Below are 14,367 nucleotides of genomic sequence, written 5' to 3'. Positions count from 1 at the left end.
TCGTGACGTAGTGTTTTACAGCATGTGGTAGTATCCTATTCAAATTTTGGTCGTAAAACCCCCCAGCCTAAATGCATCCGCGAGCTCCTGATTCTACACACTGATGAAATAGCAGCCAATGTACACATCTGCCTGCCCTGTCACAAAAACTTTACGCCATCAAAAGTCACCCCTGAAGCCCAAACACTTCAAACTGCTGCCAATACAACCAAGCCACCCTCTGGGTTCAGGGCGACTACATTCTCGGCCTTGCCACCCCAGGCGACGTCCTTCGCTGGAGCTGCCTTCCTCACCAGCTCAGCCCAGCTCTTCGACGCCTTGGTGTATTGTTGCACAGAGACGCTGCCCGTGCCGGCAATCGCGAGGAACGTGCCGGTGTAGTCCCAGCTGCAGCTGGTGACTGGGCTGCCAGATTCCAATGTGTGAATTGCTGCCTGCTTCCGGATATCCCAAATCGCGACGCTGGAGGAATTCTGCTGTACTACGGCGAACCACGTTCCGTTCTCGGAGAACTTCAGATCCGCAACGGGCGCGCCAGTCTCGAGTTCAGCCATCTTGGCACCAGTCTTGATATCGTATATCCGGATGTTGCCGTCGGAGCTTCCGAGGAAGAAGAGCATGCCGTCGACGTGGAAGGAGACGCAGGTGATTTCGGCTTCGACGTAGACTTGCGAAACGGTCTTGAAAGTGGTGAGCTCGTGGATTGCGTAGCGTTTGTCGGCGCCGGCGGTAGCGAGCATCTTGCCGCTGGGGTGTAGCGACATGGATGTGACGGCGCCAGCGTGTGATCCGATCTGGGCAACCTCATCGCCGTTGGAAAAGACCTTGACTGTGCCTGTCGAAGTGCCGATAAGAGCGCGCTCTCCCCACCATGCTGTCGAAGTGACGGCGCCGCCAGCGTTGAATGTCTCCAGAACCTTGCCTTGGACCAGCGAGTAGACACCCGCGGTACCATCAGCTCCACCGAATAGGACCAGCTCAGCCTCGTTGACAGCGATGCAGCTGCTGCCTGGGAAAAGCGAGTCGGTCGTCTTGGCAATGTCGTAGTTGGAGATGGCGTCTCCAGAGGCCCAGCCTGCGGGTACGGGTCTCTTTCGTCGCGAGCCGAACAGCCTGTAGTGCGTTAGTCGGGGGCTCTCACATGGTATGTAATCTAGGAGGGGACAAGACTCACTCTTTCTGTGTTTCGTCAACGAGGGCGGCAAGCTCCTCAGGCAGGCCCTGGCCGTCCACCTGCATCGCATCGCCCTGGCCGCCGCCTCCACTGACGGTGACGTTGGACAGAGCTTCGCGCGCCTCGTCTCGCTCTTTTGATATGCGCGCGATGACCCGTGTCGCAGCGTCGTTCTGGTAGAGCGCCGTACTCAGCTCCTGCCTCGTTTGCGCCAAGTGCTGCTTGAGCGTGTGTGTCTCTAGTACCAGGGCATCCCACTCGTTCTGGAAGGCGCTGAGCATGGCGGGTATCGAGGTGAAGCTGGGGGCGCGTGGGGTAACGACATTGGGCGACTTGAGCTCGATGAGGTCCTCGGTCGCGAGGTCTTCGCCAGTAACGGGGTCGGTGTGGTGTTCCGAGATGTGCGCCTCGATCAGGCGCTTTTCGAAGACATTGCCCGACTTGCGCGAGGCAACGGGTTCGCGGGGAGCTTCGCCAGAGATTGCGCAAAGCATGGTGACGTGGTGTGGTGTAGGAGGTTGTTGCTGTCGCGTTCGTGAACTTTTCGGTCCTGGGCGAGCGGCGCGCTAGTGTCCGTCCGTGCACGTAGATGCTCCAGATATCTCAGGACCACACCCCAACACACATTTCAGAGGTACCTAGGTACACATAGCACCATTTCTGCATATGTAGCAATGTACAGTCATGTGTATATGCCAAGTTGCAGATTCGATACTGTTTCTCGACGCTGAGTTCTCATGCAGGAAGTTCGCGAGCTTCATGTAGCGCCATGTGCTTAGAACAAGTTGTTCTTACAGGGCGAATCCGACGTAGGGCTTAAGAAATGCGGCGTGCTGTTCCCGCCGTCTACATGCCGCAATGAACCATTGCAGTGGCTTCCACGAAATATGTCACAACTCTATATCCTCGTATGGTCCTTCCCGATCAAACTTGATCATGCAGTAGCGGAGACCACACGTCTGGTCCGACATGCTTGCCTCGTACAAGTCAGTCCGCTAGCCACAAGTTCGGTATCATAAGCGCTGCTCGACTTCGGTAAACACATGCAGAAGTCCTCATGGACCTCAACGTCTGAACTCTGGACTCACGAGATGTCACCAAATTTAGCCTTGTCTTGGCTCTGTTCAGCCGTCTGCTTGGCGACGAAGCGCGAATGCACGCCGGCACTAGAACTCGGACCGGCATCTCGCACTCCCGACTTCCATCGAATCAACGTAACCGCCGTGCAGCGCGCCTCGCACCCGCGTAAACAAACCTGATCGTCTACCCCAGAGTTTTGCGCCTCGTATGTCGTCCATTCCAGCCGAACCCCAAACGGGATTCTCCCCGGGTAAACAAGCTCTCCACAGCGTGAATCTGCGGAACCAATGACCCCGCTATGTTGCCTCTCTGGCCCTCGCATCGTTGCCAAGCCATGCAAGTCCGACCTCCATGATGACGGTACTGCGGGGGAGCGCGCCTTGGGTGCATATCCGCCTATCCTAGCCATGCAAACGGTAAGTCTGAACCGAGATCACGATGCGTGCTTTGTTGTTGTAGTGCATCGGACTAGCACACACGGCTGCACGCGCTCGAGTATAAGAAGGCGAAGGTTCCCTCGGACGATCAGCATCCAACACGGTCCTGGCTTTCTCAATACCTTCAGGCACCATGATCACCAAAGGCCTTTTCGCTCTTGGGGTGGCGGTACCTGCGTTTGCAAGTTCGCTGGTTCAACGCCAAAGCTCATCACTTGAAGCTTGCCCTGGGTACACTGCTAGCAACCTTCAGGATAATGGCTCCAAGGTTACCGCGGACCTTACGCTTGCGGGCACCGCTTGCAATGTCTACGGCGACGACTTGACTGACCTCAAGCTTGAAGTCGAGTACCAAACTGGTGCGTTCTTCAATCATTACAATCGTTCCTAGTGCTAACCAATCTCACAGCCGAACGCCTCCACGTAAAGATCTTCGATGCTGAAGAGCAAGTGTTCCAGATCCAAGAGTCTGTCTGGCCTCGTCCTTCCGATGACGAGGGTGTCAACCCCGAGGACTCTGCCCTGTCATTCACATGGACCGACAGCCCGTTCTCGTTCGCCATCAAGCGCAAGGAGACCAACGAGACTCTCTTCGACACCTCCGCTGCATCGCTCGTCTTTGAATCGCAGTACCTTCGCCTGAGGACTGCTCTGCCTCCTTCGCCCAACCTATACGGGCTTGGTGAATCGACTGACCACTTCCATCTGAACACCACCAACTACACCCGCACTCTCTGGAACCGTGATGCCTACGGTACCCCAGAGGGTTCCAATCTCTACGGAGCCCACCCCATCTACTTTGACCACCGCGGCGAGAACGGCACTCACGGTGTCTTCTTGGCCAGCTCTCAGGGTATGGACATCAAGATCGACGACTCCGAGGGCCAGTTCCTTGAGTACAACACTCTAGGTGGTGTTCTCGACTTCTACTTCCTCGCTGGTCCTGGACCGAAGGAAGTCGCAGTCCAGTACTCTGCTCTCTCTGGTCTTGCCGCTATGATGCCGTACTGGGGTTTCGGTTCTCACCAGTGCAAGTACGGTTACCGTGATGTCTGGCAAGTTGCTGAGGTAGTTGCCAACTACTCCGCTGCCGACATTCCCCTCGAGGTGAGTTCTATATCCCGACATATTATCTATAAATCCTCGCTAACACGCCCAGACCATGTGGACCGACATCGACTACATGGAGCTCCGTCGCCTGTTCACTCTGGATCCAGAGCGTTACCCTCTTGAACTCGTCCGCGAAGTGGTTGACTACCTCCATGCTCACCAGCAACACTACATCATGATGGTCAACTCCGCCGTCTGGAGTGGCGACTACGATGGCTACAACGACGGTGCCGAGCTCGATGTCTTCCAGAAGCGCGAGAACGGCTCTTTCTTCGAAGGCGCGGTCTGGCCTGGCCCAACTGTTTTCCCCGACTGGTTCCACCCCAACACCCAGCAGTACTGGGACCAGAAGTTTGCCGAGTTCTTCGACCCGGCGACTGGTGTTGATATTGACGGTCTATGGAACGACATGAACGAGCCTGCCAACTTCTGCCCGTACCCTTGCGAAGATCCTGTAGCCTACTCTGAAGAGTCCAAGAACCCGCCTGAGCCACCGCCAGTCCGCACCTCTGCCGACGGCCGTCAGATCCCTGGCTTCCCTGCGGGACTCCAGCCGCAGTCCAACTCCACGCTGAAGACCCGCTCAAGCTCCCCTCTCAGCAAGCGCTCCAACTTCAAGCGTCAAGCCTCCAACAACACCGAAGACCTTGCCGCGCACCCCGGTCTTCCCGGTCGTGACCTGATCAACCCAGAGTACCAGATCGCTAACGCTGCTGGCTCCATCAGCAACAAGACCCTCGACACCGACATCCAGAACTACGACGGAACATACCACTATGATACCCACAACTTCTGGGGCTCGATGATGTCGATTGCTTCGCACAAGAGCATGCTTGCGCGCCGTCCTGAACGTCGTCCTTTGATCATCACTCGCTCTACTGTAAGTCTTCACGTGTCATCATATCGAACTATAACTAACAAGATTTCTAGTTCGTCGGTCTGGGTACTTACCTCGGAAAGTGGCTCGGTGATAACGTCTCGGAATGGACGCAATACCGCTTCTCCATCGCCGGCATCCTCAACTTCAACTCCATCTTCCAGATCCCCATGGTCGGTCCTGACATCTGCGGTTTCGCCGGCAACACCACCGAGACACTCTGCGCACGCTGGGCAACCCTCGGTGCCTTCTACCCCTTCATGAGGAACCACGCTGGCGACACATCAATCGACCAAGAGTACTACCGCTGGCCCTTGACCACCGCCGCAGCCAAGAACGCCATCGCCGTCCGCTACCGTCTACTCGACTACTTCTACACAGCCTTCCACCGCCAGACCACCACCGGAGAACCCAGCTTGAACCCGCTGTGGTTCCACTACCCCACCGACCCCAACACCTTCGCCCTCGAATACCAGTTCTTCTACGGCGACGCCATCCTCGTGTCGCCCGTGCTGGAGGAAAACTCCACCAGTGTATCCATCTACCTCCCCAACGAAGTCTTCTACGACTACTGGACCGGCGACCGCATCCAAGGAAACGGAAGCATGATCGACCTCACCGACATCGGTTTCGACTCCATTCCCCTCCACGTCCGCGGCGGCTCCATCCTGCCTCTGCGCGCTGAATCCGCAAACACGACGACCGAGCTGCGGAAGCAGGACTTTGTCTTGTGGATCGCGCCGAACGCGACGAATCAGGCTTCGGGCTCGCTGTACCTCGACGACGGCGATAGCATCGAGCAGCCGTCTACGTCCATGATCACGTTCTCCTACGACAACGGCAAGTTCAGCATGGACGGTGACTTTGGATACGCGACGGAGTGTGTTGTTAAGAATATTACTATTCTTGGTACTGGAAGAAGTGTCCAGGGCCCTGTTGCGCTCAATGGAAGCTTCGAGTATGACTTTGGTGCTGGGGCCGGTATGCCGGAGTATCAGGGTAAGGCGCAGAAGCGGGGTCTGGGTGTTGGTGCGGCGTGGGGTGCTGGAATGGGGTTGGCGAGTGTGTTGTTGAACTTGTAGATAGGAGGGAGCCGGGAGACGATGTGAAGTGACCAGCGCTTCTATCTTCGTAGTACATGTACGTTTGAGGAATACATGGAGCGACCGGCGCTCTAACCGTCGGAGTAAATGTACGTCTGATGAATACATCAAGCGACCAGCGCTCCAACCATCCCCCCAAACAACCCCCCGAAGACCACATCCCCCCACCAGCCTCCCCTCCACAAACCCCCCCTCACCACGTCTTCCCCAACGGACTTTTCCCCACTTTCTTCCCCTCCCTCTTCACCCTCATCTGCTCCACAGTCGTAATCCTCCGCTGCGCAGGCACGAACCTCCTCCCTTCTACCAACTCCCCCTTCGGACCAAGCTGACTCAGCAGCCTGATCCGCTGGCCCATGCCAAACGTCCTCTTCCCCTTCTCATCCATCTCTTTCTTCTTCTTCTCCAACACCCGCTTCAGCGCCAGTCTTTTTCGCCCAAGCCGCTTTGAGCTGGCGAGGCGTTGCCTCTTGGTGGAGGGCTTTTTGGTAAGGGTGCCGGTTCTGTCGGCAGGGGTGTTTGGTGTTGCGGGTGTGACTTGTGCTGGTGAAGATATGGCGGCGACCCGGCTTCGCGTTCGCATGGCTGGTGGGCCATTCATGCGGCGCTCGAGCTGGCGGCGCGCGCGGCAGAGGTGCCATGTTAGGCGGCGACAGAGGCGGAAGTGGGGACTCATTGTGGGGGGTGAGTGAGGCGCGGAAGTAGTCCAGCTACTTTTGGGTGGTGGAGAGGTGGGTCTGGGGGGTGCGAGGAGGATGTCAAGGCTTTTGAGGTAGATGATATGAGGGGGTGGAAGGTGTTGTAGGTGTCTGGGGTAGGTTTTGTAGAGGAGATGGCGAGGTTTTGATACCTTAGAGGATGACAGGAGGTATAATAGAACTGGTAGAATAGAGGTGTACAATAGCTTTGCAGACTACGATAGGAGTGGATAGAAGCATCTCTTTCCTATTGTATTGTATTGAAGCGAGGTGAAAGTGAAGGTGGGATTGTTCCGGTCACTTCGACTACCTACGTTTCCGCATAAATGCTCTCATCTATCCAAGGCCTAGGCGGACATGTCTTCACCCACTGCCGATGCAGCTTTCTTGTTATCTCGACCTTGTTCCAGAAGTTGTCCCAGTATGCTTTGTTGACTGCTGGGTTGTGGCTGCGGAAATATCGCTCGTGGCCCTGATGCCTCATCTCCTGCAACCTGCTAATACAAAAACGCAAGTTGGCGACATCCGCGACCACTTCCTTACTGACGTTCACCCATGACTCGCCTGATTGTTCTTTCGACTCTAACTCTTGTTGCTGAGACTGCAGATGATCGCCCAGTGAAACAACTTCAAATGCGCACCCAGCCCAGGGGCCGTTTGAGAAGTTGAAGGCTTGTCCTGGGTTGGGACAATCTGGGTTGCTACATGTGAGAACCAAGAATATGTTGGCCAATGTAAGCGCTTGGTCACTCTCCGGTAATGGTCGCGGTTTGTTCTTCGGAACTCGTCTCACTTGTTCCGACAGTTCGCGGTAGATGCGTTGCATCTTGGGAAGTACTGGCTCGTGGAACTTGGGTAGTGAGTCCCAATCTGGTGCTGGACAGGTCGGCTCTTGCAACTGATCCGAGCGTACGTATTGTCTAGTCGTGATGTTGCGAAGCACCCACTTTCTGTGTGTGTCTCGTAGATTGAACCGATCGAACCGACCAAGATCTCGCTCGATCTTATCCCGATCCCCCGGTCTTAATGTCAGCTCATACTTTGCCATTTTCAATCCTCGGCCGGGTGTGTATCCACGCATGGGCTCCATGAGAGAGCACCAATCATACGGTGGTCGGCACCTGAAATGGTCCCATCTCCGATCTTTGACACTCTGCTGCGACCTCATCTCCTGACGTCCATTGATCAAGACAGGCGTGTCTTCAACACCATAGTTCCGCATTTGATCGGCGGTGAGCGTTGAATCCTCATGGTGGAACCCAACTTTTTTGCCTACCCAGTTTGTTTTCTGATAGGTCCAGTGTATACGGGCCAAAGCGAGTGGCCACAAGCGAGCAGACGAGAGGGATAATGCGACGAAGTCTTCTCGATTGAACTCTTCCACGAAGGGGCGCATATTCCAGCGTTCGTAGCCAAGTGCTTCCCAGTCAACCTCTTCGCGAAGCAGGATGTAATCGAAGATCTGGTCAATAATCTCGTTTGGCAGGCGCTCGAAGAGGTCTCCACTTGGCGGATAGTAGTGCTGGGGCCGTGGGTTCACAAACATGTTGTAAAACCAGTACTCATCTTTCCGCTCAAATAACTTCGGGGTGTCGTCTTTGTATTTGCAAAGTGTATGGTATTGATCGAGCTCCGGACAAACAAGTAAGTAGTAATAAGGGAACCCGAGACCTGTGGGAGGCCCATGTTGTTTACCCTCAATTAAAGCGCCCATGTCTTTTGGTTGTATTTGCGTTGCTGTTGTCAGAAAGGATGACGATCGGCCTGTGATATAAGTTGAGAGGTCGCGGCTACCCCTTGTTAATCAATGTTGATGCTGCGCCGCAGCACACTTAACCCAAAGCGGAAGGAACAGCCCATGGACCCGCCAGACAGACAACACCAGCCAAGATATGAGATGCTCCAGAGCAAGGAGGGACAGCCATCTATTGTTGCGGCATGGCTTGATCTGCCACTCACTCTCGTATGGGCTTTCGTTAGCTGCGCGCTCCGGAGTTGTGACATGCGATACCACCATCAACATGTGCGACATCAATCTGGCAGCATGAATGCGCCCGCCCTGCAGTCTCGCAGCCATTCTCTAACCATTTTGTCGCATTCATGAATCGTTGTGATGCCTTCAATTCCAGAAGCTGCACCCTTTCCATTATTAAGAGCCTGTTCGCGCGTGCGCCCACCGTGAGAGACCCATGGTTTGGTCGTGCGAATATACTTCGCCGCCTTCGAACGGCGGATTGTGGCGCACGCATGGTTGCGCGGTGGTAATTCGACATTCACTGCAGCAACTGAGCTGTGAATGAGAGTTGCGAATTGAAGGCACTGCCACCGGCCGGGCCGGTACATATACTTTCTGTAGCCTGTCAGTGTAGCACAATAACCATATCCAATACCCAAGTAAACCACTATCGTCGAACGCTCACCACATTCAGATCTTACACTTTCCCTCAACCCTTCGCACACTTACTCAAACCATAATATCCTCGGCGAAGCAGACTATTCATCAAATCACCACGATGTCCTCCAGCATCCCCACCACCGCGGTGCAAGGCCCGCCGTCAGACCTCAAGGACTTCCTCAACCAAACCAACAACGCTGGTCTAAACCCACCCGAGTCAAGCGCCAACAGCGAGGACAACTGGGACGTCGTAGACAAAGACGAAGCGCTGCACGAGCAGGACAAGGCCGAGTGGAAAATCGTCGGCAAGACGGCGGCTGAGAAGCAAAAGCAGGAGGCGGAGCGCAAGGAGCGGATGGAGAAGCAGAAAGAAGAGCGCAAGACTGAGAAGCGTAAGGAGAAGCTTAGGGAGCGCATGAAGGGTGTCTCGTACGCTGAGGCTGCTGGTAAGGCTATTAGGAAGTCTTAGTATGGACGGCAGCTGTGAGAAGTTCACGGACGGGCAGGCTGGGAGTGGAATTGGGCATCTTCATTTCGCAGGCTGTGCGCCATATATGCCTTGGCCCTTTATCAATCATTGAACCGCAATCGATATCCCTGAGCCTCGTGGTATCGTGTACGTGCGTCGCAATGTCTTCGTTTGCCTTGGGCGCCCTGCCCGGCGCGTGCATTATTGTATGGTTGTGATGTAATCCTACTCATTTCTTGCCCTTCTTTTTCTTCTTGCCTCCAGTTCCCGCGCCAGCCGCTGGGACGCCGCCCATCTTCACATCTCCGCCTTCATCGACCTGTGGTGTGGATGTGGCCTCACCGCCAGCGGGCATGCTCAGATCGTCCGTTATCTCCGGCAGCGCTGCCATGTGTCTTCCCAGCCTGCCCAGGTTTCCAATCAATCTTCCGACTTCGGCGCCCTTGTTGGTCTCATATTGTAGGCATGTCCCTGACTCGGGGTCGTACGTCTTCAGCGTGAAGAACACGGTGACTTCTTCGGGATTCTGCGATTGCGGCGGCGGTGATGATGCGCGCGCTGTTTCTGTGGGCTTCGAAGCTCGCTTCTCCTCGTACTTTTGGCGCTTCTTTATCTTGGAGGCGGTGGGCTTGAGGACAGAGTATTTGGACGTGATGCGTGTCTAGTAGCTCGATTAGAAGGCGGGTCGCGTGCGTGCGTGTGAAGTGGAGCTTAGCATACGGATGTCGGTCGCGCTTTGAGCAGGAGCGACGACTGCTCGTACCACTCCTGGCTCGTTGCGAAGTACGGCATGGTGGGTTGGTGGTGTCTGGGGGAGAGGGAGAGAGAGATGAGGATGGTGGTCGGTGCGTGGGTTCGGTATGCGGGCAACTTTTGGCGGGGTCGGCCGGGGAATCGTCGGGCCAGACTAGAATCGCGACTCTACCCAGGTACCACGCGACAGGAACCTAGGATGCAGAAAAGGGCTGACACCAGAACCGACCTATCAGGCAACAGCAGTTTGCTGCTTGCGCCACCACCCGAGAACCTTCCACGGTTTGACTAGTGCTTGAGTCAGGGCTCCCGTACTTCATCTTCAGAAATCGAAATCTATTCTATCAACTCTCCACCACCCCGGACTACTACTCACCAGGAGCAATTCTCGGACGCTGGGAGCTGAATAGGAAGAGGAGGGATTCGCTAAATTCTAAGCGAGTGCAGTACTTCACCTGCCCTGCGTGCACTATCAAACTGACCAGACTTACCACAAGAGTGGCACCACCACACCCCATCCAAGGAACAAGCTGACGATCTGGAGCCTACGTTGTCGCCCGATCTTCCGATTTGCTAGTTTCCATCATAGTGTAGTCCGCAGGCCTATCCAGGTTTATCCCGGTCGGAGGTGATCATGGCAGAGTCCATCACCAAAGGCCTCGGCCAAATTGGTCTTGGGGAAGAGCCAGCTGAGGGCAAAATGCCCACCCCAAGGGCTGAGCTCGAAGCCACTATTCAAGAGCTAGTGGCGCGTGGCAATCATCTCAACGACGAGGTAGAGACTTACATTGCTGCGGTTCTCGAGAAGCAAAAGGTCGGGAAGGTCTACAATCCAGTTGAGTACGTAGATGCGATTACAATGATATAGTCATCTAAACGAAGGCTCCCCGCCTTCCCAGATTAAACCTCATATGACCCTGGAGGTGTTCGCGGTGGATCTGCTTTCACATTGACAGTACACAACATAGCGCATACCTCCAGGGGAGGTTCTTCTGAGAAGGGGTGAGCTGCTTCGTGATTAGATTGGCAGTCTCAGACCACAACTAACCGTACTAGATATCGAAATCTTCGCAATGACATGCGCAACGAGCTAGCCTTCCTACAGAAGATTGCGGGATCGTCCATGGATGAGGAAAAAGCCCGGCACTACATTGTATCTTCAAATCTTCTCTACTATGAAGCACTATGGGGCGCAGCAAAGCGCTCAATGGGAATCCAAAGCTTCCGCAAATACTTCTTCTGGGACCGGCATAAAGCTCCAGCGGGCAAAAGTACAACAAAAGGAGTCAGCCTGGCAAAAGGAAGCCAAGCCAAGAACAAGACCTCTGCTCTCGTTGATATCGTTGCAGAAGAAGGTGCGGAGTGGATACGGGTATCAACCGTCTCCGAGAAGCGTATTCTATTCGATCTTGCGAAGTTGGGTTGGGTAAACGACTCGGACTCTGAAGACGATGAAGATATGCCGCCTCCACCGGAAGATGACGATGACGATGAAGACCAAATCGACGTGGTGCGCAACGCGCGAGGTCTTGCAAGAGCTGCGCGTGCAAATCCTATTCGCGGCCGACCACCCAAGGTGCGGTTCGTCTTAACACGGATCTCTGCTGGGAAAACACCAGCTATCGATATGATCATCAACAAGATACGCGCTACCGGTGCGATAGTACAATGCGGAGACGACGTTCCACCCGCGCTCTCCATAGAAGCTGTTCTACCGCGTCTACTCATCGATAGGTCCCGGGCCCTCAGCGACACATTGAACATCGATTGCACCATTCTATTGGCCCTCATATCCGACATATCCCACAAACCATGCCCGATACTGGACTGGTATCCAGGGGAGGTACGCTCCCAGATCGAGGAGGAGGCTCAAGAGCACCTGCTACCAACACATCTATACCCTGCCATCGGCGCGCATCCGATGGTGTGCACGCGCGAAGCAGCCGAGCAGATGAACCTGATAGTGCAGACTCTTGCGACTGACACGGAGAAGACAAGAGCGGATCTACTATTGGGACAAGGAGACTGCGCATCATGGTCACATCAAGAACTAGTCGCAGTATGGGTACGTCCCCTCACATCACCCCCCAACCTTATACAAGGGAAAAAGATAAACACCCTAGAGCCTACGTTGACGTTGGGCCACCTACTTTGCATATTTTCATCTCGATGTAGGCTCTACGGTGTTCAGCTCTTCCCTCACGTCACCCCAAACAACCCAAAGCTAACATCCCCACCAGGCCGCACTATCCGACTACCCCCCACCCCCCAACTTCGCCCTCCCCATAACCGTCAAATCCCCCAACGTCGACACCATCACCGACAACCTCCCCCGCGCCGCCACGGCCGTCGCCGCCGAACTCGGCCACCTCAACAAGTCCATCTTCCTCTACGGCTGGGCCGAGAGCCTCACCACCCTGAGCGCGAACCGCGGGCGCGCAAAACAGATTGAGCATATCATCAATGAGCATGGGCTCAAGGACGGTGAGGCTGGGCCGCATATCTGGCTGTGTGGGGAGAGCAGGAGTTTGATTGCGAAACATGGGAGGAGGAAGTAGGCGGGGGAAGGGGAGGTTTGGCTGCACCTTGTATAAGAAAAATGCTGGACAGGTCTAGGACCTACATCGATGCTGTGTTACCTATCTTGTAGGTTTTTATGTTGATGTATGCTGCAGGCCTGTTTAGAGTTTTTCTTGATTAACGTGGCTGAGTATTGGGTGTAGGGGCAACGCGCACGTTTCGTAAGCCGAAGCTGGAGAGGGGGGCGGAGGAGGAGATAGCGATGTGGTAGCGGGGATCGAGGGGTGGTGAGGAGGGAGTTCAGCCTCTCTATCAATTAGTCTGTAATTGTGTAATATTCTACCTGAGATGTCTTTGATGCGCTATTCCCGCCGAAACGGAAGCAGCCGATCTACTTGCAGTACGCACTGCCCAAACTCAAGTCCGAAGTAATGATCATAGTGTAAACTATACTGAATGATCGCAGGGTAGATTGCGTTCGCAGCCTTAACCGTGAAATCGCGCTCCTCCCCAAACGTCCCAAACTATAAAGCCAGCGCGGAGTACGTGCCACGGAGGCATGTTGGCGGGTGTTTGGAACTCTCGAGGCGTATGATCAAGCCAGGCTGCACGCCATTCTTCCAGTGAGTCACCCCTCCGCTCGCGGATGATTTCCTCCGGATTGCACACCGTACCTGGGTGGAAGTCGCAATGAATGAAAGGGTGGTCACAGTTGGTGACTTGCTCTAGAAGCTCTGGGAAGGTCTCGTATACGTATGCCTTGCGGAGTCTGCGCTGGTGCCAGGTTGGCTGCGGTAGAATATGCCGTGCATAACTTAGATCCAAGGCAGTCTGCCATGCAGCATCTCGCTGGAGGACGTTGAAGACCTGTGTAGTCTCTGCGGGGGCGGAGTCGCATTCAAAAGTTAGCTTGAAAGAGCCCTCGGGCATACCCAGGGAGGGTAATATAGATGCTTCTACCATCCACTTCCCAAATGCTTTTGAGACGTAGCTGGAGCTAAGTCGATCGTCTTCTGAGTATCGCCCGTTCAACTGGTACCGTATCACAGAGGTTACGGGGAACGCGTTTTTCCAGAGACTGACACGCCTATGTACGCGCAACTTCGGGTGCTCACGACAGAACGATATCAGTCCCCTGCCATGGCATTCCGGGAACGAAATAGACTCTCGGTCCTCGATGAGTTCAACCTGTCGCACGTGCTCACGCGTATCGACGCGGAGAGACCGAAGGAAACGTATTGCGCATGCTGCTGCTGACAAGGAGTGTTTCATAGTCCCGACACGATCATGGGTTCTGGTTATGTCGACTAGTTGCTGGAGTTCGCGGTCAAATGTAGCCGCAAGGTCGTGACCGAGTCTGCCCTGGGCGCAATAACCAAACTTTCCCTCTGCACCACGTGGGAGTCTGCCCCTCTCGTTGGGCGTTGACCAGGGTTCGGGATTCACTTTTCGTAGACTTCGGCGCTTGCGTTCGGAACGTTTGCCGCCCAGTTTGGGGTGGTGTTTGCGGTCATACAAGAGATTCAGTGTGAAATGAACAAAATCGCGATACGTCGATGGTGGCTCTCCCAAGGTGTTCGGGCGTTCACCTGGCGTTCCTAGTGTCGGCAGGACCCGTGAGAACTGTGGATATTTGACGGAGACTTCTTTTTGGATCCCTTCAGTTAACAGACGCGGAGCTTGGAGATTGAGTAGGTTGAATTTGAGGGCGTGTAACTCGGAGAGCGCTCGGTGGAATAAAAACGCATGCG

The 14,367-nt window shown here is 54.8% G+C and overlaps 6 protein-coding genes across 6 annotated transcripts; 3 read left to right on the top strand and 3 right to left on the bottom strand.

Moving 5' to 3' along the window:
• Nucleotides 1-188: 188 nt before the first annotated feature.
• J4E90_010488 (uncharacterized protein) lies at nucleotides 189-1,668 on the bottom strand (the record flags this gene model as incomplete). The annotated part of the gene is made up of 2 exons (XM_051440000.1): nucleotides 189-1,113; nucleotides 1,175-1,668. The coding sequence occupies 2 exons, from the start codon at nucleotides 1,666-1,668 to the stop codon at nucleotides 189-191; spliced, it is 1,419 nt and encodes a 472-aa protein (XP_051286222.1).
• Nucleotides 1,669-2,824: 1,156 nt separating this feature from the next.
• Nucleotides 2,825-5,760, top strand: J4E90_010487 (uncharacterized protein; the record flags this gene model as incomplete). Its single annotated transcript, XM_051439999.1, has 4 exons — nucleotides 2,825-3,050; nucleotides 3,101-3,798; nucleotides 3,851-4,681; nucleotides 4,732-5,760. 4 exons carry the CDS (start codon nucleotides 2,825-2,827, stop codon nucleotides 5,758-5,760), a joined length of 2,784 nt encoding a protein of 927 aa, XP_051286221.1.
• A 1,029-nt stretch (nucleotides 5,761-6,789) lies between these two features.
• J4E90_010486 (uncharacterized protein) lies at nucleotides 6,790-8,025 on the bottom strand (the record flags this gene model as incomplete). Its single annotated transcript, XM_051439998.1, is given in 2 exon segments — nucleotides 6,790-8,001; nucleotides 8,020-8,025. 2 exon segments carry the CDS (start codon nucleotides 8,023-8,025, stop codon nucleotides 6,790-6,792), a joined length of 1,218 nt encoding a protein of 405 aa, XP_051286220.1.
• Nucleotides 8,026-8,992: 967 nt separating this feature from the next.
• J4E90_010485 (uncharacterized protein) lies at nucleotides 8,993-9,343 on the top strand (the record flags this gene model as incomplete). The annotated part of the gene is made up of 1 exon (XM_051439997.1): nucleotides 8,993-9,343. The coding sequence occupies one exon, from the start codon at nucleotides 8,993-8,995 to the stop codon at nucleotides 9,341-9,343; it is 351 nt and encodes a 116-aa protein (XP_051286219.1).
• A 229-nt stretch (nucleotides 9,344-9,572) lies between these two features.
• On the bottom strand, nucleotides 9,573-10,135 carry J4E90_010484 (uncharacterized protein; the record flags this gene model as incomplete). Its single annotated transcript, XM_051439996.1, has 2 exons — nucleotides 9,573-10,004; nucleotides 10,064-10,135. 2 exons carry the CDS (start codon nucleotides 10,133-10,135, stop codon nucleotides 9,573-9,575), a joined length of 504 nt encoding a protein of 167 aa, XP_051286218.1.
• A 661-nt stretch (nucleotides 10,136-10,796) lies between these two features.
• On the top strand, nucleotides 10,797-12,654 carry J4E90_010483 (uncharacterized protein; the record flags this gene model as incomplete). Its single annotated transcript, XM_051439995.1, has 3 exons — nucleotides 10,797-10,936; nucleotides 11,153-12,161; nucleotides 12,337-12,654. 3 exons carry the CDS (start codon nucleotides 10,797-10,799, stop codon nucleotides 12,652-12,654), a joined length of 1,467 nt encoding a protein of 488 aa, XP_051286217.1.
• Between the last annotated feature and the right edge of the window lie 1,713 nt (nucleotides 12,655-14,367).

Source organism: Alternaria incomplexa (genome assembly GCF_024043165.1).
Source record: "Alternaria incomplexa strain BMP 0042 chromosome Unknown scaffold_22, whole genome shotgun sequence".
Classification (NCBI taxonomy): domain Eukaryota; kingdom Fungi; phylum Ascomycota; class Dothideomycetes; order Pleosporales; family Pleosporaceae; genus Alternaria; species Alternaria incomplexa.
This window is presented reverse-complemented; position numbering and strand designations above follow the sequence as displayed.